The 24,905-nt window shown below is 39.8% G+C and overlaps 3 protein-coding genes across 3 annotated transcripts; all 3 read left to right on the forward strand.

The window, feature by feature from the left end:
• Positions 1-3,062: 3,062 nt before the first annotated feature.
• On the forward strand, positions 3,063-6,135 carry elovl7b (ELOVL fatty acid elongase 7b). Its single transcript, XM_060896250.1, has 8 exons — positions 3,063-3,192; positions 3,624-3,699; positions 3,805-3,995; positions 4,271-4,351; positions 4,448-4,504; positions 4,624-4,729; positions 4,821-4,957; positions 5,106-6,135. Exons 2-8 carry the CDS (start codon positions 3,648-3,650, stop codon positions 5,328-5,330), a joined length of 849 nt encoding a protein of 282 aa, XP_060752233.1. The 5' UTR covers positions 3,063-3,192; positions 3,624-3,647; the 3' UTR covers positions 5,331-6,135.
• A 130-nt stretch (positions 6,136-6,265) lies between these two features.
• Positions 6,266-15,580, forward strand: depdc1b (DEP domain containing 1B). The gene is made up of 11 exons (XM_060896505.1): positions 6,266-6,443; positions 9,396-9,661; positions 9,748-9,889; positions 9,975-10,102; positions 10,567-10,697; positions 10,786-10,833; positions 11,170-11,310; positions 11,719-11,885; positions 12,698-12,874; positions 13,088-13,279; positions 14,449-15,580. The coding sequence occupies exons 1-11, from the start codon at positions 6,396-6,398 to the stop codon at positions 14,614-14,616; spliced, it is 1,608 nt and encodes a 535-aa protein (XP_060752488.1). The 5' UTR covers positions 6,266-6,395; the 3' UTR covers positions 14,617-15,580.
• Positions 15,581-17,901: 2,321 nt separating this feature from the next.
• LOC132863672 (choline transporter-like protein 4) lies at positions 17,902-23,837 on the forward strand. Its single transcript, XM_060896616.1, has 22 exons — positions 17,902-17,941; positions 18,059-18,107; positions 18,277-18,350; positions 18,832-18,910; positions 19,144-19,243; positions 19,382-19,513; positions 19,620-19,680; positions 19,766-19,877; positions 19,962-20,030; positions 20,514-20,626; positions 20,715-20,837; positions 20,985-21,087; positions 21,203-21,295; positions 21,437-21,539; positions 21,691-21,950; positions 22,029-22,123; positions 22,244-22,350; positions 22,707-22,780; positions 22,881-22,951; positions 23,050-23,144; positions 23,248-23,332; positions 23,503-23,837. The coding sequence occupies exons 1-22, from the start codon at positions 17,902-17,904 to the stop codon at positions 23,598-23,600; spliced, it is 2,136 nt and encodes a 711-aa protein (XP_060752599.1). The 3' UTR covers positions 23,601-23,837.
• Positions 23,838-24,905: the final 1,068 nt, after the last annotated feature.

Below are 24,905 nucleotides of genomic sequence, written 5' to 3' on the forward strand. Positions count from 1 at the left end.
ATAATGAAATAAAACATTTTATAAGTAACAACATAATTCAACCTAATATACTGAGCTGGAAATTAGCTAGTCAGTTATTCCAGCCTTTTTGACTTTGTTTATCTTTATATACAGTATGACTATCCTGGGAACACGGCACGAGAACATTTAATACAGCTTGTTGGGATGCCAAACCAAGCCTTCGACAATCAAACCTTGGGGCAATTTGGCATCGTCATTCAACTCACTGCCATGCTTCTGGAAGGTTGGAGGAAACCGGAGAACTCAGAGGAACTCAGACATGAGAAGAACACATACAGTATTGTTCTACATGTTTTATCACCCAGATCATTCTGTTCATACTTCCCCATACAGACACAATGAGTAATGGTGCTACAGATTGCAGTGAAATGAAGGGAATCTGACCCTGTTCTTACAGATCCAGATAGACTGGTTTTACCCTGTCACTGGAACACCAACACCCAAGTTTCTACCTGGATATGAGATGTCTTTGACACGTTGTACTACTACAGCATTCTCTTGTGATTGAAACCAAGAATTTCCTCGTGTATAGATGCTTAAGTCATTCTTTATACACATCATAATAAACTCGAAACGTAGACTTAGCATTCTGTTTTCTTTTGATTATCCCTAAACCCAGTTGACCAAAACAAATTCTACAGGATTTCTGAATTCCATTCATTTAAGAAACAGCCCTATTATTTATTCAGTATGTACCTTCAATCATTTGTGGACTAATCTTTAGTTTTACTCAATCTGATCTTTTTCACAGTAACAAAATTACAACATTATGCAAAACAGTCCGATTACAAATAGCTCCGTATTATTGATATAATAATATTTGCTTATATGTAGTATGACCATACCTAGACAATTGTGCTGAGAAGCTGAGTGGAATGTGTACGTGTATCTTGCTGATCAGAGAAAAACTGGAACGGAAATGTTTGTCATAGCACAGATTGCAATGCCAGGATTCACAGAAGCCAATGTTGCCAGAACTCCAGATGTCTAGAATGTTTGTCTGTCATGCTTAAATTATGGTTTACTTTCATTCATAGTTTCTTTCGTGACCTAATACTAAGCAGGGTTTATTACCGGGTTGTGATGTTAAATCTACTTTGTTTTTCATTCTATAAAGAAAACATAATTATTTCAATGTAAAATGGATAAGGTGACAGAATACTAAATATTACTACAGAAAATGAACAAAAATACTCTTTTTTTACACAGTTGTATGTAATTACAGCACTGCTTCAGCACCTAAGTGAATTTAACATATTTTGGTGGGTAAATATCATCTAGAAAGGCTTTCATTAGCTAAATGTAGGTGTTAATTGATTGAAACCCATTGTACAATAATGGATCCAAGTGGAAAGGAGGTCTAATAGTTTCAATTCTTTTACATGCCAAGCACTCCACAATTTGCTTAATCTCACACCCTCAAGTATCAATGATTTTTTTCTTCTATTGTTGTGTTCTCAGGAGAACCCACCTGTTTTCGAATCTGTCTCCTCTCCCAAAACAATTAAGCTTAAATTTTTTTTTTTTTGTATATTATTTACACCTCTATTCACCCAATGTTTCTTCATACAACAGTGTTTAACAGCTTCCAACATGTTCCAACAGTTCCAAATAATCTACGTAAGATATAATTTTCCAAAGCTTTATCTTTACCAAAAATGTATACTTAATTTATGTGCACTTTTTCTCATATTAGTAAATTCATTTAACTCACTCTCACTCACTCATTTTCTACCTCTTTATCCGAACTACCTCGGGTCACGGGGAGCCTGTGCCTATCTCAGGTGTCATCGGGCATCAAGGCAGGATACACCCTGGACGGAGTGCCAACCCATCGCAGGGCACACACACTCTCAATCACTCACGCAATCACACACTACGGACAATTTTTCCAGAGATGCCAATCAACCTACCATGCATGTCTTTGGACCGGGGGAGGAAACCGGAGTACCTGGAGGAAACCCCCGAGGCACGGGGAGAACATGCAAACTCCACACACACAAGGTGGAGGCGGGAATCGAACCCCCAACCCTGGAGGTGTGAGGCGAACGTGCTAACCACTAAGCCACCGTGCCCCCCAATTCGTTTAACTAAGACTAAAAATAACATATGCATGTCTATAACTGTATTTGTTTTGCTGCCCAGTGATTTTAAGAAATTCCCTGCACACTGCTCATATATTCAACAAATTGATTCATCATGTCTGCTACACCTTTTATTTTATTTCATGTCCACACTCATAAACAGTTAATTCAGAGTGTTTTTTTTAGGAATATATAAGATGCCAATCACCTACATAGACCATTATACTTGCAGCATATGTTCTGGACATTTCTGTAATTTAAATGAAAACAAAATGGTCAGGATATAACAAACAAAAACAAAGAGACAGAAACACAACAAACAAACAAGACATCATATAACTCCAGAGCTAAACTGCAGGATTGCTCTCTCTCTCTCTCTCTCTCTCTCTCTCTCTCTCTCTCTCTCTCTCTATATATATATATATATATATATATATATATATATATATATATATATATATGTACATATATGTATGTATATATGTACACATTGTACAGCATTTTTGCACAGCATTTTTCCCCCTTTGCCCTATGTTTACACCATCAAGCTAGTTGTGGTAAATAAATATATATCCTGTTTTTTCATTTTGTAAATTATTCGCTTATAAATAGTGGAATCTTTTTCACCATTTCTGCAAATGGAAAATGTAAGTCATATATAGTATCATCATAGAAAATAAATAAACTAAATAAAACCGTTAAATAGAAAACAAACAAACAAACAAACCAGATACTGGTTTAAACAGATAAACAGGTTTCATCAACAAACTATTAAACACTTAAACAAAGCATTTTCTTTATTTTATTCACTTGATAATATCAATGATGAAGACAGAGTTAGAAAGAAAGTCAGAGAGAGAGAGAGAGAGAGAGAGAGATGTACTGAATGGAGTTTCGGCCAAAATTCCGGAAGTTCTTTCCTGCTCACGCCCATCATCACAAAGTGGGCGGTGCCTACGCACAGGTGTCATAGTATTTAGAGCAGGTATTCATGTCGTGTAAATCAGTACACTTCAACTCCATTCAGCGAGAGGACGGAGGAACGTGGGGCTAAAAGTCACCCAGGACGAGGCAAAAACCCGTCGAGGTATATAGAGTTTTCAGCGTTGCAGACTTTAGGCTTTATTTACGGCGGTGTTGTTGAGATTAAACGTATTCTAGAAGCCACTGAGTGAGTTTTTGAGAAGGCGTCAGAGATCATTCGGTTGCTTGGATACGTGTTGAAGGTGTAAACTTGGGAGTGGTTGTAGACGCCAGTTTCTCGCCTTATGGGTGGTATGTGTGCAACCTGTAGGCCCGGTTAATAAGGCGTAACACCGACTCTTTCGTCATCTCGTTAAACATGTCTTACTTGGTCTTTTGTTATTTGATTTGGTGTTGTAACTTGTTTTCAAAATCTCATTCATGCACTCTGAGCACCAGAACCTTTTGTCTAAAAGTCATTTTGAACTTGATTTGGGTGAGAAAGGGATATAATCAAATCTGATTAGGCTGAGACATTTTTCCTGTTTCTTTCAGGAGTCAGTAAGCATCTTTTAGAGGATGGCGTTCAGTACCCTGACTTTGCTCTATGATCAGTGGCTTAAAGAAGCAGGTGAGGTTTTTTAAATCATGTTTTGGACTTCTAAAAGAACATCTACACTTAATTTAGGCTTTGTGCAAAAACTGAAGTGGTTTGCTGTCTTGTATTTCATTTTAGACCCAAGAGTTGAGGACTGGCTCCTTATGTCATCTCCCTTCCCTCAAACCGTAATCATCCTTTCCTACATCTACTTTGTCACGACGCTTGGACCTCGTCTGATGGAGAACCGCAAACCTTTTGACCTCAAGCGACCAATGATCATCTACAACGTTAGCATAGTGGCATTCTCCCTTTACATGATTTATGAGGTAAGCTGCCACTTGTGTATTCTAGGTGCCTGTTACTCCTACGGTTAACCCTTCGTACATTTACTGAAATTGAGGTATTCATGGTATTGGCAACAAGCCAAAGCTAAGACTGTTTAGCAACTGTTTATTTATTAACTTTGTGTGGGAGGGGTAAGAATCTTCTGGAGCAGTCATTGAGAACCCTATTTCACAAATGAAGGTGTGGATGGGTGTGGGTTTGTACACGCAATAATGTTAATGTATGTATTTTTACTTGGTTTTTGTTTCCCTTCCAGTTTCTCATGTCTGGCTGGGCCAATGGATACTCGTACAGGTGTGACCTTGTGGACTATTCCAGCTCACCACAGGCTTTAAGGGTAAAAAAAAAAATCCACATGAACTGACTCATGCCTCATCAGATATCATATTTCTCCTGATGCATGACTTTTTTTTTTGTTTTGTTTTTTCTTCAGATGGCATGGACTTGCTGGCTGTACTTCTTCTCAAAGTTCATTGAGATGTTGGATACTGTAAGTGCTAGGTTTTGTTTGTATGTTCTTAATGTGAAGTCTTTTGTGTTGCTTACCTTCCTTATAACTCTCCTTAACTTTTTTTTTTTTTTATTCATTTTATTTTATTTTTTGGACAGATTTTCTTTGTTTTGAGAAAAAAGAATAGCCAAGTCACTTTCCTCCATGTGTACCATCACTCAATCATGCCCTTCACATGGTGGTTTGGAGTCAAGTTTGCTCCAGGTAGAAGATTTGTTTATTTAGGTGTACAGTTTGAGTTTTAGGTGTGCATTTTGCAGATTAACAAGATCTGTACTTTGCTTATTCTTTTCAGGTGGTCTGGGAACCTTTCATGCCCTGCTGAACTGCTGTGTCCATGTGGTCATGTACTCCTACTATGCCCTGTCTGCTATGGGCCCAGCCTATCAGAAGTACCTCTGGTGGAAGAAGTACATGACCACTATTCAGCTGGTAAGTCAAAACCATATTATTTATTTATTTATTTTTTTTTTTTTAAATAATTAAATTGAGTCACTGACTTCTAGATAATGGTTTGTAGTGGACTTGAGGCCCCTGATGCTGACTTGAACTTACTTTAAACCCAATTTGTTTTCTTTAGGTTCAGTTTGTGATGGTGACTGCCCACGTCGGTCAGTTTTTCTTCATGAAAGACTGCCCTTACCAGTTCCCGGTTTTCCTCTACATCATTGGCTTGTATGGACTGATCTTCCTGATTCTTTTCCTCAACTTTTATTACCATGCATACACCAAGGGTAAGAGGTTGCCCAAAGCCCTTCAGAATGGAGCATGCTTCCTAAACTCTGCACACAAGAAGACTGAATAAGGACTTTGTACTCTTGTCACCCATCAGTGAAAATCCTGCAGCTTTTAAATTTGCTTTATTTTTCCTTTAACCATTTCAGATAATTCACCCACTGTGTTTTATGTTAAAACTTTTTGTGGAATGCCACTTTCTCACTGAATGAATATTGCCCAACTAGCACGTGGTTTTACACTGAAGATGTGGATCCTGGTTTGTACGGTCTTCACACAGGTTCTGAAATGTTTATGGGGTACAATATTTTTTTTTTTAAATATAACCTTCATTTGTATATTTTAAGGCCAGCTTTGGTATATGACCTAACTGCTACTTTAACTGAATGCATGGATTGTGACAGCAGAGGAACTTGATTTTAATGCTACTGGTCTTTTGAAAGGGAAGTGAAGGGTTTGCTTTTTACTTTGTAGACTACGTAAACAAACCTATTGCCCTTTCCCCAATGAAGAGCATGACTGACTACTATGCTTGAGTCCTACCTTTAAATGTGGCAAGTGATGGTTGGGGGTCAATTTTCAGCTTTGGAAAATTTTTTATTTTCAGTGTATAACTTCTTATTATGGCTATTTTTGTCTGTTCGTGTTTCTTTTTTGTTTTAAAAGAGAAAAGTCTGACTGAGGCATGTGTTCTTCAAAGAACCAAAGGTGCCAGTGATCTGTGGAGACTCTTGGTTTTTTTTTTTTTTTTTCCTCTTTCTTTCCTTGTGTTTTATGCATTTTGTATTTCTTTACCGTGCTCTATTTATATCCTTAAGGTTTGTTAAATGTTAAATTGTACCTTTTTATTCAACAAAATAAATTATTTGTCTACATTCTTTTGTTTGTGGCTTTTATTGGCTAATACTGACCCGGAAGTCTTCCTTACCATATATGGCACAACCGATTTTACACGTGACGTTTCACTGTCCAATCACGTAGCCGGAAGCAATGTGTCCAGTTTCAAAACTAAGCGTGCCTCCCAGTTTTTATAACAATTTATTGAGACGTAAAAGCCGAAACGTTTAATGGACACGAACCCGATATCTAAGTGTGTTTATAGTTTTATAGCTTGTTCATTGTAACAGGAGTTAAAATGAACGGGAATATGATCGGTCCTGGTCCGTACCGGGCGACAAAGTTGGTAAGTTCTGGAAGAACGCGCGCTCGCGCACAAACAATGTTTTGGAGCAAATTCTTGATTTTTTTTTTTTTTTTCAAGTTATAATTCATTATATTTGTTGAAAGCTTATTTTATGGTTCGACTTTAAGAATAATAGTGCTAGGAATTAAGTAGAAAAGTAGCTAAGGAGAACTAAGTTAGAGTAAGAGCTCCACCAGTTTACTGTATATTTTCTGTAGCTTATTAGCTAGCTGGCTGCCTTTAGCTAATTAGCTAGCTGGTATGTAGTTTTACATAGTTTATAAACCTCCTGGCCTTTTATTATTATTATTGTTATTATTATTATTATTATTGATCAAATTTAAACCCCAGTCACGTTCAGGGGCAGTAGCCTCGAAAGGAAACGCGTGAAACGAATTTACTGTGAAATTAGTGATTGTTTTGCTAATTTGTTGCCTGTTGTCTTATTTTTGTTGCTGACGTGAGAAATCCTTAGCTTTTAATAGGAGGTATTAAATAAATCTGATCCTTCTGTTAGCAAAATTTCACATTCACAAGTGTAAAAAAAAACCCGTTTCATATCATTTATAAAAGAACTGGAACATTATATTGATTCTATAAGATTGTCTTTAAAGCAAAAGGCACTAAAAACTTTGAAAATCTGTACTATATTTAATATTTTATTGTAAATTCCCCCTAGCATACTTTGTATTTGTATTGTTATTGTCAAGTCTTTTAATTGATGTCTTTGATGATTAAAAAAAGGAGGTATTAAAACAAAATATCAGGGATAACAGGCAGGTTTTTGCTGTTGGCTTATTTAAAAGTGTTTAATTATTTTTTTTGATTAGCTGGACAAATGACTGCCCTGTTCACACCTTGTGTTAAAGTGGCAGCAGAGAAACATAGCCTTTAACACCTAGGGATGGATCTCCTGTGACCAAATAGGCTCAGACTTCATACATCAGATCTGCTGGAGGATGCATATGTCACAAAATCCGATTTTATGTGCATGTGTGGGCTGTTTTAAATGTTTTGTGCACTAATATTGCTTGCGTATTCGGTTCTGCTGCTTTAGCCACAAGAGCAGAACAACCCCACAGAATGCTACGAGTGAGCATGAGAAGTACAGATCGGTGGGACTGAATTGTGCCTCCCAGCCTCCAACATGTGTGTGTGTCTGTGAAGTTTGCATGTTCTCTGTGTAATTCTGGGGTTTCGTCTGGGTACACTGGGTTTGTGTTTGCGTTATTATGCCCTGAGTCCCCTGGGATAGGTTTGAAGTTCTCACTGACCCTGTGTAGGATTAGTGAGGTACAGAAAATGAATGGATGACATGATATAGTTGATTAGTCAGCCCTTTACTGCTGCATTCCCATTAGACCAGTGATTGGCCGTGTTCCCACTTAGGCCCTGTGCCCTGTTCCCGTACTCAGCATTGTCCAGTTATATTCTGATCAACCAGGACAAGGATAACCAAGGACTAATGCTGCATTTGAACTGTAGTTGAGTTTGTTCTTCTGATGTATACAGAGAAGTCTTTAACGATAATGTCCTTCACATCAGTTAGCATGCAGGCATATTCTCTCGCTATCTTGTTCAGTATACACAGGAACATTTACATCACTCATCACAAATGGCTATTCAGCTAGTTGCTGACAAACGTTTGTCATCTGTATTTTTTCCCCCACGTCATCTGTCAAATATGCCGATATCGTGATTGGTAAAGGTGAAAGGAAGGTTGAATCCCACTGACATTACTATCCAAATCATATTGTAGGTAATTGAAAACCTGATGAAATTAAACCTACATTTGATTAGAGTTTAGAATTTTGATTACAAATGATCTAACCTCAGCATATTTGGAGCCGAGCTTGATTAGTGAAGCAGGTTAGATTATGATCCTTTCAGCTGGTTATTCGTATTTATAGTAACGAATGTAGCACAATTATCCACTCAAACTCTAGACAGTACTAATTGATACACAGTTCGCTGTCTGTTTAAGCTTGCCGTTATCTAAACTTTTGAATCTTAACATTTCTGGCGTCTGACGTGTTTCTTCAAAGATAAGAACGTGTCTTGTGCATAGCTTTCATGCTTATAGGAATGGCTTGTTAGGCTTCATGTCCCAGATCACGTACTTCAACTTACGACTTGATGCTGTGAACCGATACGTGTTTACTGTCTATATAGTAGATTTCCTAGTAGCACAAGTTAAATCAAAGCTTTTGAAGTTGCACAAAGACACTTACATGAGTAAGGATTTTAGTGAAAAAAAATGGAATTGGGGGGGCACGGTGGCTTAGTGGTTAGCACGTCCGCCTCACACCTCCATGGTCGGGGTTCGATTCCCGCCTCCACCTTGTGTGTGTGGAGTTTGCATGTTCTCCCCGTGCCTCGGGGGTTTCCTCCGGGTACTCCGGTTTCCTCCCCCGGTCCAAAGACATGCATGGTAGGTTGATTGGCATCTCTGGAAAATTGTCCATAGTGTGTGATTGCGTGAGTGAATGAGAGTGTGTGTGTGTGTGCCCTGCGATGGGTTGGCACTCCGTCCAGTGTGTATCCTGCCTTGATGCCCGATGACGCCTGAGATAGGCACAGGCTCCCCGTGACCCGAGGTAGTTAGAAAATGAATGAATGGATGAATGAATGAATGAATGAAATTGTGATGAAGACAGATATGAAATTTACTTACATTAATATCCAATACCAGGAAATGCCTTGATGCCCGATGACGCCTGAGATAGGCACAGGCTCCCCGTGACCCGAGGTAGTTCGGATAAGCGGTAGAAATGAATGAATGAAAATCTTTTGAACGTTTACGATGAGGTAACCATTGTGACAGTGTAACAGCTCTAATAACAATTTGTGGTTTGTTGGTTTTGTTCGTGAAAGCACAGCGGATCATTTGAAAATCACATGACTTGAGGAAATACCTTCCAACCTTCTTGTACTTTACTTTCTGTCTTGCAGTGGAATGAAACCATCACGCTTTTCCGTGGTGGGATGCCGCTAAGAAGACACTGGGCTCATTTTCGGAGTTACGATAAAAGCTTCACCGGATCAGAGGCCGTCGATTATCTCCACGAACTGCTCAAGCGGAACCAGAACTTCGGACCTGAGGTGACCCGCTATCAGTCTCTACAGCTGCTCAGGAAGTTCCTGAAGAACCACGTGATCGAAGACGTTAAAGGACGCTTTGGTAAAGAAGATTTTGACGACAGCGGACGTTTATACAGGTGCTGAGTTTTGCATTGTTGTGTCTTTCGTACTATGAGGTATATGTGTTAACTCTGTACATTGTGTTTTTTTTTTTTAATATCAGATTTCCTCCACAGTCACCGCTCAAGCTCGTCCCTCAGCGTGTCCCACTGGCACAGATGGACTTTGTTCCACAGACGCTCCGGTGGGATGACTGCGACGACATACCTGCACCCTCGAGCATACCCATGAAGCCGCTTGTTTTGGTGAGGGATTTTTGAGATGGAATATGTGTAAAAGCTTGTGAGAGAACCTGTGAAATATATAACAAATAAAAACTCTTTTTATTAGAATTCTGAGACCTGGAACAAGAGACACAGTATTGCTATAGGAGAAGTTCCTGAGTGCAAACTGATTCGGAGGAGAGACGTCACGCCAAAGCACATGGACCAGATATGGAAGTCAATGACTCTGAACCGGTGAGTATTAAGTCTGAGAAAGATAATATTTAGATTTTTTAACAGAAGAGGACAAATCCACAGACAAGCAGATATCACTTTCAGGCTGGTTTCTTTTTTTTATTTTATTTTATTCATAATCGCTATAGTGACAAAGAAGTTAAACTCCCAGAAAAAGAACCAAATGTATTCCATATACATCAGTAAATATTGATATTTCCAAATTTTGTGCTTTTTTGACAGAAAACTGTGAAATTGTAAGCACTGACTTCTTTTAAACTCCAGTGAAAAGACTGATATGTAATTACTTTCTCTGAGAGCTCTACTCATGTTCTGCACACATGAATTGAAGAGGGCTTTGGCTGAATGCAGGGGGCTGAGCAACACACTTCCCTGGCGATTTAGCTAATAAACACAGCCGATAGATTCTTCTAGATCCTGATTATTAATTTCCCCCAACATATTGGAACACTGTTGTTGAATAGCTTACAGAGCATTCTGGGACTCCAGTCTTTGGATGGCGTTCTGGATGCCAAGCTCTTGAGCCCCAAGCACATCGTCTACAACGTGTTCAGCGTCAACAAACAAGGCATCGTTGTTCTGAAGAACAAAGCAGGTGAGGATGCTGTTAAACATTGCATTCCAATTTGCTCTTGATTCCTAAAAATATTTGGTTGATATCGGTGCCATCTGCTGTTTTACAGAGGATCTTCCTCACTGGGTTTTATCTGCCATGAAATGCTTAGCAAATTGTAAGTAAAGAAATTCTTGTTATTTCTTTTTCACATTTCATTTTCTATTTTCATTCATTCATTTATTTTCTACCGCTTATCCGAACTACCTCGGGTCACGGGGAGCCTGTGCCTATCTCAGGCGTCATCGGGCATCAAGGAACCGGAGTACCCGGATAAAACCCCCGAGGCATGGGGAGAACATGCAAACTCCACACACACACACGGCGAATGTGGGAATCGAACCCCCAACCCTGGAGGTGTGAGGCAAACGTGCTAACCACTAAGCCACCGTGCCCCCGATTTTCTATTTTATTTAGTACATTTTTTTTTAAACACAATCATGTGTCGTTTCAGGGCCTAACGGCAATGAGAGTAATCAGCCCATGTATCCCGGCTTTGAGCGAGATGTTTTTAGAACGGTAGCCGAACACTTCCAGAGATTAAAGGAGCCGCTGCTGACATTCCAACTGTATGAAATTTTTGTCAGCATTCTGGGTAAGATCAATACAAAGGATGGTGACATAATATACCAGTTTATCCATAATAGATTTGACCAATATTCAGACCTTCTGGGAGAATATTGTCAAAAAAAAAAAAAAAAAAAACCTCGTTTCATTGCAAATTTTAAAAAATAAATAAATTAAGCATTTTTTTTAGCCACAACAGTCACCTTGAAAATCTGGAAAATCCTGGAGGGACTGAACAATTTTGGACTGGTTTTTGCAGTCTGTTGGTGTTTTAAAATAGCAGCACATTTGACTTGCACAATTTGATTAATCTGTTTCTCTCTTTCTCTATCTCTCTCTTTATCTCTCTCTCTCTATTTCTCTCTCTCTCTCTATTTCTCTCTCTCTTTCTCTATTTTTCTCTCTCTCTCTTTCTCTGTCTATCTCTATCTCTTAGGACTCCTTCCACGACGGCAGATTGCGGTTGAGGCGCTGCAGGTCTCCTGCCTCCTCCTGCCTCCAGCTAACCGACGAAAGCTGCAGCTGTTAATGCGCCTGATGACTAAAACCTGCCACAATCAGCAGCTTCCTCCCCTCAACGATACTATAGGAACACGCACCCTGGTTATTTCCATTCCTAATTCCTTCTAATACACGTTTAATCCTTTTCCCCTGTACACTAGCGAACGGAAATCGAACTTTAAATCATCTAAATAAATGAATAATAAATTTAAAATAAATTTTATTGCCACAAATCTGATATAAAATGAGTCAGAACACTGTTGGCTTTTAGCGTGAGACGGTTTGGTGAAACTGTGTTTGCTTGAAGATAACAACACCTTCAAAAGCTTATGAACAAGCACATGGGGCATCTCAGAGAGCAGTTTGATATCACCATTTACTTTGACGGTGTAAACGTGTGTGTGAAATCCTCTTTTTTTGTAATATCTCTATGAATATATTACATATTATTAGGTAAAAATTTTTTTTAGAAATTGATAATTCTTTTATATGAGTCATGAGACATCAAAGAAATTAATTGCTGAACCTGCACACAACAAAAACAGCCATGTTTTGGTGAAAAGGGTCAAGAGTCCGAGTAGTTATTGCTTATGAAACTCACAACATCACATTAGAGGTGACTTGATACTTTTGCATGCAAATCTTATTGACAATTCAAATTCATTCAGTCTGACTATCACTAACTCACTGTCTGCATCCGTAATTAGATTAGAAGATTCCGCATTTGTGTAACTCGTACAGTTAGTTGGACAATTCCTCACAGGATGGAAGGCTTTGTGTGTAGTTATATGTGCAACCGTATTAACATGGCTATAAATAACGTGTCAAATGTAGTTAAAACACGTGTGTCCCAAAAGAGTGTCTGACTTATTAACAAAATGATTATTATTTTTTCTCTGTCTCCTCCTTCCAAGATGGTACAGACTTTCTCCCGCTGCATTTTATGTTCATCAGACGAAGTGGACCTGGACGAGCTGCTGGCCACCAAACTGGTCAACTTCATGATGGATAACCATGAGAATGTGCTTACAGTCCCTTCTGAGCTGCAGAGATCGGTGCAGGAGCATCTATCCCACTTGCGTAGAGCTCAGGTTAGTCATGCTTAGATTCATACTGCACATACATCTGTGTAGTTTGCTGTTTATGGGGTGTGTTTATGGGGTGTCACCAAATACAACACCTCAAACTCCTAGGGTCTACGATCTGTTCCAAACGGGACGTTCACCCAAATCAGTATTTGCTACTCAGGCATGCGTGTCCTCACTAAAGCTGCGAGTCGCCTCACCCTCTGACGTGTTTATCAGATAAAGTACGCAGGCGCAGACACTGACTCCACGCGGGAAACGCCAGCTCACACTTTCTGCAGACAAATCAGCAAGCAGGAGTTTGAGGAGCAGAGAGTCACAGGCTCCCAGGGAGCGATAGTGGAACTACTAGAAGGGCTCATTCACGACAAGGCCATGTCTATAAAGGACAAGAAGAAGAAACTGAAACAGGTTAGAGCTTTGTATTTTAATTTTTAACTAGGGATTGATGATTTTTTTTTTTTAACAGGGCACCACCACACAGTTAGGAAGACAGTAAGGACTTAAGCAATGTACAGTTAGGGGAAATAAATGTTAATAAATGTTCAGACAGTTTTGCCTTTGTTATTAAATTGGTTTACACACTGAACACATTTGCCGATGTCTGAATCTGCCTTATTAACAAAATGGTCCAAGCCAAGTTCCCAGCCTTTTCCACCTCAGTGGTGGTCTTATTCTATCAAATATATATATATATATATATATATATATATATATATATATATATATATATATATATATATACACACACATTTTTTTTTTTTTTATCATTATACATCTCCCCATATCTGACCTCACCTCTTCTGTGTCCCACAACGTTTTCCAGTACACGTGTCTTGTAAAATCTACTGATCTCGTCATCTTCTAAAACACATGCGCAGGTTTCTTTACTGTCTGAATCAATGCAGAACTCACACCTCCTACAGGCAGTCCTGAGATCGGTACCGCAATGAGCTTCCAGATCCACACGACAACCAGCTTTCACATGACACATTTTTTGTGCAAGCTGCGCTCTGTTTCTATGAAAGTCCCTTAATAGATTTCCTTTGCATATATATATATATATATATATATATGTATACCATCAATTTCCACCAAAGGTTGTGATAAGAGGGAAGCTTAAAATGTGTGAACAAACACAGCACTTAAACTGTTCTATCAGCATCAGCATATCATGCCAGTGAAGTCTGTGTGTGTGTGTGTGTGTGTGTGTGCGCACACCCAGGTGACATCATTAACGTATGATGCGAGTAAACATATAAACAGGATTAAAAGCTGCTTTCACTGGCTACAAGACAGAAAAAGATAAGTGCTACTAGGCCAAGTTTCAAAAACAGTGAGAAATAATTGGTACTGAAAATGACTATAATAGTATAATGGTTTTGAAGATGCCACATTGTATAGATAACCAACATCTCTGTCTCACACTGCGGTTATGTCCATACCAATGACCCCTGAGACATGGAGTGTGCAGAAACAATTACTAACCTACTGTTTTGGAGAAGTTTCACCAGCAGCAGCTTGTTGTCTCTGACATTCTGACAACTTATCCACTAATCTTTACACTTTCCTGGCCTCAGTTCCAGAGATCCCATCCTGACATCTACCGCAGACGCTTCCCGACACCCGAGAGCGAAGCTGCAGTCTTTCCAGAGAGGCCTCAGAAGCTCAAACCCCAGCTGACATTCTTCACCCTGAAAAAGAAGTCTGTGCAGCCTTTCCAGAGGAGCTGGAGCTTTCGTGCTTGAACCAGAAATTATAGTTCACTCATCACAAAGACAATTAGTACGAAAAACAACTGTCTACCGAGCCACGGTTATCAGCCTGTCGCTTCCAGGTAGCGTTGTCTGTTTATAGAGCTGGAGTTGTTCCAGAACTCATTTGTATGAGTTCTGGAATATTCCAGTTTTTTAATTACACTTGAACAAATGACACTGAATTACTGATTACCGAGTTTAATTCATCTCATTTCGTCATCATGATTTCCAATGATGACTGCTTGAAGTTATTTATCAGAGGACGTAACACCCGATTAAAGGATGGAGGTGCCAGTTTATATAATTTCACTTCTTCCTATACTAATTCACCGTCACTCTGAATTTATCTAGAAAGCAGGGGTGTGGTCTGCTGCCTGGTGCAAATTATTATTCGTTAGGATAACAGTGGTCACACTGCTTTTTCTCTCTCTCTCTCTCTCTCTCTCTCTCTCTCTCTCTGGCTGCTAGATTGTCTCATTAGCGATGTTCAGGTCACTTCCAGGTCCACTGTTGCCAGGCTTGTGTTTTGCTCGTCTCCTTGTCGAGACACAGCTCGCCTTTCATCTTATCCCTTAAACATCACCCTCTTGTAACAGACACTAACTAAATCACCTATGAAGAACTCAATTTAAATACTTTTTCTTTAGATTTTGGATCTTTTTTTCTATTCATGCTGCATCAGTATATGTTTGTATTGCAATTGTACAAACTCATGTCTGTATTTAAATGATTTCATTTCAGTGTTACTTTTTCACGTTTTCTGCTGAGGTATTGATCATTTTTTGTGTGTGATCCGTTTGTAAAATGAACATTTACCATGCATTAGGCTGTTTTTCTGTATATTTGTAGCATTTGAAATGCTGGAGTTACTGTTACTGTCTGAAATGTTGTATTGTGATCACATGCTGTAATAAAACAAAACTGTATGAAGAAATTACTTGAAAATTAAAAAAAAAAAAAAAACAAGTGTTTTGTGGGTTTTTCACACAAATCGGTTTAGTCTTCTTTGGAAGTTTAGAAGTATGTCAGGTGAAAAAGAATTATTGAACACCACAAGCCATGAATTTACATTTAATTCTTGACACCCTGATGGCCTACGTCTGCTTGGGGGTCACATCAAGTGGAGGCCGCTCAGAGATTATTATTGTAGATGGATTTATTTAGATACCATGAAGCTGGCTTTGGATTATCAGTGAACAGTTGATAATCTGAACTAGAATAAATCTCCTGGTTTTGAAGTTGCACTTTTTAATTGTATTAATACATAGTTATAGAAGAAAAAGGATTTATTGTCTCACTCTCTGGTGTCACCCAGATGAAGATGGGTTCCCTTTTGATTCTGGTTCCAGTCATGATTCCTTCCTCTGACTTGCTTATTAGGGGTAAGTTTAAAATTGATAATATACACTTTGAATTCATAGAGATAAGATTTCTGCTTCAGTTAAAATAAGACTGAAGTTTCCAGAGATCAACACAGGTAAAAACAGTTGGGGCAAGTATAAGAAGTCATTCATTCATTCATTCATTCATTCATTCCTCTTCTACCGCTTATCCGAACTACCTCGGGTCACGGGGAGCCTGTGCCTATCTCAGGAGTCATCGGGCATCAAGGCAGGATTCACCCTGGACGGAGTGCCAACCCATTGCAGGGCACACACACACACACACACACACACACTCTCTCATTCACTCACGCACTCACACACTACGGACGATTTTCCAGAGATGCCAATCAACCTACCATGCATGTCTTTGAACCGGGGGAGGAAACCGGAGTACCCGGAAGAAACCCCCGAGGCATGGGGAGAACATGCAAACTCCACACACACAAGGTGGAGGCGGGAATCGAACCCCAAGATACCATACAGAGAGAGAAAAAATCCCTCTAGTGCCCTTTCCCCTTTGGTGCATTTGTGATAACAGAAATATGATTGGTGTTTGGTCTTCGTGTGTTTCCTTATCATTATATTAAGGTGTCAAGCTATAGGTTTAAGGATAAAGGCTGAATTCAATGTCACTGTGTTTGTCAAATATAAGGCCCTGCACATGGTAACCATACCCCCACCCGCTATACTGAATGAATAATGAAACCTTTTCTTATCTAAACTCTAAAAGTTTGATTTTCTGCTACTTCAGACTTCTCCATGGTGCCCAGCTGCTAATGGATGAGAGCCATCACGCTTTCCATGCACACTAGATTATTGACCTCAGCAGGATGCCTTGTTAGTTCACTTTTGAAACCTGACAGAACGGCTTTTTCATGTCGAGAAGAATTGTGCAGCCATGTAATGACTTGTGAGTCATAAAGAATGAAATTTTCTTAACCTACTCTGCTACTCTGTCACTAGTCATAATACGAATATGCTGGATTTAGTCAGGAAATGTTGCAGGTTCTCTGTGGTTCTATACCATCAAAAAGAGGGGTTGCATTGGACTATCTTAAAGGGGCATCCTGACAATCAGGAGAGGAGGATAATAATAATAATAATAATAATAATAATAATAATAATAATAATAATAATAATAATACTAAATAGAATTCCAGGGGGCACGGTGGCTTAGTGGTTAGCACGTTTGCCTCACACCTCCAGGGTTGGGGGTTCGATTCCCACCTTCGCCGTGTGTGTGTGGAGTTTGCATGTTCTCCCCGTGCCTCGGGGGTTTCCTCCGGGTACTCCGGTTTCCCCCCTGGTCCAAAGACATGCATGGTAGGTTGATTGGCATCTCTGGAAAAATTGTCCGTAGTGTGTGAGTGAATGAGCGTGTGTGTGTGTGTGTGCCCTGCGATGGGTTGGCACTCCGTCCAGGGTGTATCCTGTCTTGATGCCCAATGACCCCTGACACCATCAAGGTGATGGTTAAGTGTCCCAATACGTCTGACCATATAAATGTGTACATGCCATTTGAGTGCTCTTTATATTTCTGCACTGTTTATATCTTGTGACAACCCAGATATTAAAAAGAAATGAAACCCTCCTTCCTCCCACCACCACCACAAACACCTCAACCTCCCCTCCATAAATACTTCCTTGTATGTGTCAGGTCAGTAAAGCAGATTCTGATTCTGAATCTGATTCTGATTCGGATTCGGTTTTATTATTATAGCTTACTGAAGTGTTTTAATGAAGCAATCTGCTATTTAAGACTGAAGGTAAAGTTCTATTATTGTTGTTGTTGTTGTTGATGTTGTTGTGGTTCTTGTTGTGCTTAAACACTATATAGACTATAACAAACTCATACAGACACGCTTTTTCCATTTTAGCAGATAAATCAACGATGAAGAAAACACAGAAAAGAAACACAAACAAAATCTATGGTGAGTGTTGAAATCTATCAAGATTTCCAGTGAGATGTCATCATTTTAGAAGCCCTATATAATAATTAAAAAAAAAAAACGCTGCTCAATGAATGATTCAATTTTTTTTTTCTTCAGGGGAATTGACCCCATATGACCCAACATTCAGTGGCCCTGTTCATAAAAGGTAAAGCCTGGACTTACCGTTTTACATCATTTTACATCATCAATACACATGGTGCTTGTCATTGGAGTCAGACACAGGATCTGTATAGAAAAGTTACATTAAGGCAATAGAAATCATTAGAATGATCTATCTTGGCAATAATGTCAGCAATAATGTTTTTTCCTTTTAGGTCCTTTACAGATGTCTTATGTTGCTTGATTTTTGTTGCCACTATGGTCGGCTATGTAATCCTTGGTGGTGCAGGTAAGATAAAATAATAAATGACAGTTTTCTGTCCATATCCTGAGGTACAAATGTTTTATGTGTATTAAAATGTTCCTGAGGCTTAGTGGTTAGCACGTTCGCCTCACACGTCCAGGGTTTGGGGTTCGATTCCCGCCTCCGCCTTGTGCGTGTGGAGTTTGCATGTTCTCCCCGTGCCTCGGGGGTTTCCTCCGGGTACTCCGGTTTCCTCCCCCGGTACAAAGACATGCATGGTAGGTTGATTGGCATCTCTGGAAAATTGTCTGTAGTGTGTGATTGCGTGAGTGAATGAGAGTGTGTGTGTGTGTGCCCTGTGATGGGTTGGCACTCCGTCCAGGGTGTATCCTGCTTTGATGCCCGATGACGCCTGAGATAAGCACAGGCTCCCCGTGACCTGAGGTAGTTCGGATAAGCGGTAGAAAACGAGTGAGAAAATGATCCTGATTTGTAATCTATAATCCTGACTGATTTTGTGCTACAGCTTGGCTTTATGGAAATCCACAATACATCATCAAGCAGCAAAACTCTGCTGGAGCATTTTGTGGAATTGGACCCGACGTGTAAGTCTATCGAATACATAAATAGACTTATTCACCGTCCATTTTATTAGGAACATTGACGCTGATATCTAATGAGCCAATCATGTGGCAGCAGTTCAGTACATAAATTCTTGCAAATACAAATCAGCAGTTTCAGATAATGTTCACATATAAATGTCAAAATGGGAGAAAGTGTGTTCTCTGTGACTTTAACCGTGTAATGTTTTTGGGTTCCTGTATCTCTTCCTTTTCAGCAATAAACCCAATCTGTTTTACTTCGACGTGCTGAAGTGTGCCTCAGCAGTCGACATATCTGCTGCAACATTCAAAGGCCTTCAGTGCCCAACGACTCAGGTAAGTCAGCAAACTAACAATGATCACAAAGTTGTGCAGGTTTGAATACTTCATATATTCTGCTAAAGATATTGTAACAATTAACCACCACAATTGTGCTCTATAGGGTCTCTAACCATTAACTTGGTCTTTGTGTAGGTGTGCATTAAGAAATGTCCCTCAGCATTTTGGTTTTTGCCGCCGAACGCATTCGTTGAAGGGGCAAAACCGAGTGATTTCTTCCAGCAGGAGTTCTGTGTCCCCACTTTGGACCTCACCCAGACCACATTTGTAAGTCGGACAATTAGCTCTTTATAAATCTCTCTATGTTGGTGCCTTGGTAAACTTTCTGCATCAAATAGTACTGCTTCATATTTGAATCTAATTTCTACCACAGACGGTACAAGACATACTAGACAAAGATCTGTGCCCGGCATATTATACGCCAAGCACACCAGGTATTGACCACCTACATGCTGAAATGTTCATGATCGCTCACCCTTTTGTGTGCATTGTTCTTTAATGATTTCTTTCTTTTTCTAGTTCGGAGAAAATGTCTGCCCAGTTTCGATCCAAAAGATGTTCCACCGGACTTCACTGTCCACGGATCAACTTTGAATAACGAGACAATAAAGGTCCTAATGGACACTTCAAGGTAATTTTACTATACACACACAATTTGTTGCTATTTTTGTATACATGTCTTGTGCTAATTGATACAAATGTGTTGTGTTTGCAGCTCTCTCAGGACAGGCTTTGATGCCAAATCCAAGACGGTCAGGGTCATCGAGGACCTCGCCATTTCCTGGTATTGGATATTAATGTAAGTAAATTTCATATCTGTCTTCATCACAATTTCATTCATTCATTCATCCATTCATTCATTTTCTAACTACCTCGGGTCACGGGGAGCCTGTGCCTATCTCAGGCGTCATCGGGCATCAAGGCAGGATACACACTGGACGGAGTGCCAACCCATCGCAGGGCACACACACACACACTCTCATTCACTCACGCAATCACACACTATGGACAATTTTCCAGAGATGCCAATCAACCTACCATGCATGTCTTTGGACCGGGGGAGGAAACCGGAGTACCCGGAGGAAACCCCCGAGGCACGGGGAGAACATGCAAACTCCACACACACAAGGTGGAGGCGGGAATCGAACCCCCAACCCTGGAGGTGTGAGGCGAACGTGCTAACCACTAAGCCACCGTGTCCCCCCATCACGATTTCACACTGTACAAAATTTTTTTTTTCGTTTCTAAATTTCTCTTTCTCTCTCAGTGGTCTGGGGATTGCACTGGCAGTAAGTATGGTGCTGCTCCTGCTGATGCGATGCTGTGTGTCTTGGGTGGTCATACTTACATGTGCTGGTCTTCTGTCACTGGGAGCATACGGTAGGTTTCTGATTTTCCTCAACACTGATTCCTGCGGATGAGAGAATCAATAACTGAGTGAATAACATGTCTGCTTTATTTACCTTAGGCATTTACCATTGTAACCAGCAGTATAAGAAACACGTGAACTCACAGATCAGACTTGGTGACCTCAGTCTTAAGTCCGAGCTGTCAGACTATCTTAAAGTGAAGGAGATCTGGCTGGCTTGCTGTAAGTACTTCTTGCTTCTTTATCCCAAACTGTAAAGTGACATGGAGTCATCCAAAATCAGTGCCTGTTCGCCTCAACCCTCATCCCCTATCACTGAGCGTAAATTAGAAACGTCTTTAAATGTTTCATCTGATATGTGTGTTACAGTGGTGATTGTATGCCTGCTGGAGTTTATTCTGGTGATGGTGTTTATATCATGTTTGAGAAAAGGTCTCTCAGCAGCACTGGCAATGATGAAGGAGGTCAGCAAGTAAGTATTCTTTAGCACAGAAAATAATGCTTGAAGCCTTTAACTAATCAATCAAGAAGTGTTTTTTTATGCATTTCTTAGTCGTTGTTGACTTTTGTGCTTGTTCTGTGTGCAGGGCGATGGGTGTACTATCATCTACAATGGCATACCCATTGTTCACTTTTCTGCTGGTCATGCTCTGTACGACCTTCTTCACAGTGACTAACGTGTATCCTTTCTATCTTATCTTTCTTGTACCTCCTGTCATTCAGAACTGAACAGTGAAGAAGTAATATAATTAAGTAAAACTATTAACATATATTTGTCTCACTAGTGTATGTCAACTGTGACCTTGACTATATTACCTTAGAAATCTGATGACTTCTGGTCAGCCAGTATATAAAACAGTTGCGCTGAACATCTCGAATGCAGAATGTACTGCAATCACCGGCGTAGAAAAATGTGTCCCAGAGGTCAGTGAGATAAAAGGCTATTTTTTTTTTTTTTTTTACATTACAGTTACAGGAGCTAATTTGTACTAATGATTCATTTGGATTTTGCTCACACATTGTTCACCCTGTTTTCTCTTCCTGTTTTCACCTCTCATTCTCTTTTACTGTTTAGACTTTTAAGGCATCAGACTACCCAAACTGTCCTGTGCGATGTGTATTTGTTCATTATGATGAGGAAGAAGGGTTTTTCCAAAGACATGCTCAAAATTTACAGATTTATAACTTGCTGGCGTGTCTTTGGTGCCTTTATTTCATCATCACGCTGGGCCAATGCATAATAGCAAGGACCTTCAGCAGCTACTATTGGTCATTGAGCAAACCGCACAACATCCGCCGATCTAGTCTGTATAAGGCATTCTGCCAGACGTTAAGGTACGGTACGTTCTTCTTTAGTCCCATTTCCACCTTGTTCACATCCTGTTTTAACCCTGTAACCTTGCTTTTTTAAAGGTACCATACTGGCTCCATGGCGTTTGGCGCTATCTTCGTCAACATGTTCCAGGGCGTCCGGATCATCCTGGAATATCTCAAAAACAAGACCGAAGGTAACGATATATTTGCATTCCTCTTCTCATTGATCCTTTATCCTGCTTTATACGTTGTGGAAGTGTAATCTATGTTACTGTTTTATGACAGTAATAATGAATACTCTGCTGTTCTGTCAGGTGGACGATGTTGTTGCTCTTGCTTCCCTATAAATATTCTGCTCAAAGGTTGCATTTATGTCTTTGATAAAGTCCTAAAGTATTTTACCCGAAACACCTACATAATGGTGAGTAATGAATTTCTAAAAATTGAAGTTTAATTTATTTCAATGTAGCAAATGTGTTGTTTATATCAAGCAGCTGAAGTATTCTATGACTCTAAACACTCAATACTGTATGTGAGTGTGCCTTTGTCAATGTTGTGTCCAGAACCTATCCTGAACTACATGGATATATGATTAGCCCCAGTACATCACATACCTTATACCTCTTTGGTTACCCTTTAATGTTACCTCTAACATAGTGTGACATTCATATATATATTTATATATATAGCCGAATGCTGCATTAGTGATGTATTATAGGTGACGAGTGTACAACCTGACTAATTGTGTTTTTACGTGTGCTTGTGCTTATTATACAGATCACAACTTACGGGGATAATTTCTTCATTTCGGCAAATAATGTTTACATGCTCTGCGGGAGGAACAAGGGCCGGTAAGCCCTCACAAAGAATGTATGATATGATATACTGTAGTCTGTCAAATCAGAGGTTGAATTATCTTTTGACAAATGACTTTGGTTTGTTGATTGACAGGGTGCTGAAGGTGGACTGGATCACGGACTTGCTACTGTTCTTTGGCAGACTGCTGGTGGTCGGAGCGATGGGTACGAAACATGATGTAACATTAACACATTCATAGCACAATAGAAAGATGTTTTGGAGACGATTAGCAGACTGAGAGTTTGTTCTTGTGTCTTTTTAGGTGTTTTGGCCTGCTACTTCTTCAATGGAGATATGTCAGTGACAGCTGACGTCTTTCAGGCGAAGTTGCTGAACTTTTCCTGGCTGCCTGTTACTGTACGTTCTGCCACAACCACCCAGCAATGTTTAAATATTTAAACACACAAACATATGAGTAAAGGTTGATTTTACAGTGCTACTAACTTTCACTGTGTTACAGTTGGTGATGGTGGGAACCTACTTCATCGCTCAGGGATGCTTCAGCGTGTACAGCATGGGAGTTGACACGTTCATCCTCTGCGTCAGTAAGTAGCATGTAGCAGATAGACGTTTCATCTGAGCACTGAACACATATGTGTTCATTATTGTGTTTGATTCATTCTAACAGCAAATGATTAGTTCCAATTTACAATTTATGTTAAAGTGTCAATTTAACTTCAGTAGAATGGTAGCTCATGTTTTGTTCTCTTATCAGTAGATGATTTGGAGCGCAATGATGGGACTCTGCAGAGACCCTACATGTCAAGGACCTTAATGCAGCTCCTACAACAGCAGAATGACTCCGTTCTTTGAAAACAAACAAAAAATATATATATATATAGTAGCGACTTGCACTGTGAGGTGGGACGCAAGAACAAGGCAGGAAGCAGATGGAAAATTTACAGCTCTTATTAATTTTACGGGTGAACACAGCAGTGCAGAGTGTGGAGAAAAGCAGAAGGTGCAGTGGTGCCGTGATCCCTGCTCGGGGAAGAGTGGGGGTAAAGAGTGAGGCATCAACACAGGAGCGGGGCTTGGCTGGCAGATAGAGAGGACCTGGCTGCAGTCAGTCTGGAGATGGAGACTCTGGTGAAACAGAGGGACGGATGAAGAAACTACCATTAGCTGCAATCAGCGACGCTCTTCGTAGTGCGTAGTTTTTTTTTGTGCTTTGAGTGTGGCGGAGTCAGCACCACCCTCACAATATAAACAAATATACAAATAAAAAAATCAAACACTGACTTGATTTAGTTGTTTGTTGTTAACAGACATGAAGTGTTAACTTGCAGGTAGTTGTTAAAAGCCAACTTAATATATCAATTTCTGGCCATTCAAGATTTAGTCACGTTTTACTGAAAAATTATTGGTTGAACTTGGTTCATCAACCAATTGGTTCATCAAAAGAAATAGAAACTACAGAAGAATCCATAAACACTTCACACGCTGTCACATAAATGAATGTATACCATGTAAAAGCAGATGTCCGCAGGCACAGAAGCTTCTGAACGACCTTTCTGTTTGTTATGTCTGTTGAAGTCAAATTTGGTTGTGGTGTTTGTATTAATTTCCACAATACAGAAGCTCTCCTACTTTCGGATTTTCCCGTTAGGGGTCGCTACAGCAAATCATCAGTTTCCACCTAGCTCTATCCTCGACTACCTCTACTCTTACACCAATTAACACAATTATGTCCTCTTTTAACACAGTCATATATCTCCTCTTTGGCTTTCCTCTTGACCTCCATCTCCAACATCCTTCTACCAATATAACCATCTCCCTCCTCTGTACTGTACATGTCCAAACCATCTCAATCTAGTCTCTCTGACCTTGTTCCCAAAACAACCAACCTGCTCTTTTCAGAGTAGACCTCCACCTTTCCAGGTATTCATCTACCTGCTCTCTACTCTCACTCCAGATCGCAATGTCATCTGCAAACATCACTGTGCATGTAAATTACTATCCGACATCATCTATCAAACTGTCCATCAAAATAGCACACAATAAGGGAGTCAAAGCTGATCCTTGATGTAGCCCCACCTCCACCTTGTACTACTCTGTCTGACCTACAGCACATCTCACTGTTATCATCCTTCTCTCATACATATCCTGAACTACACT

This window comes from Tachysurus vachellii, chromosome 20 (genome assembly GCF_030014155.1).
Source record: "Tachysurus vachellii isolate PV-2020 chromosome 20, HZAU_Pvac_v1, whole genome shotgun sequence".
Taxonomy (NCBI): Eukaryota; Metazoa; Chordata; class Actinopteri; order Siluriformes; family Bagridae; genus Tachysurus; species Tachysurus vachellii.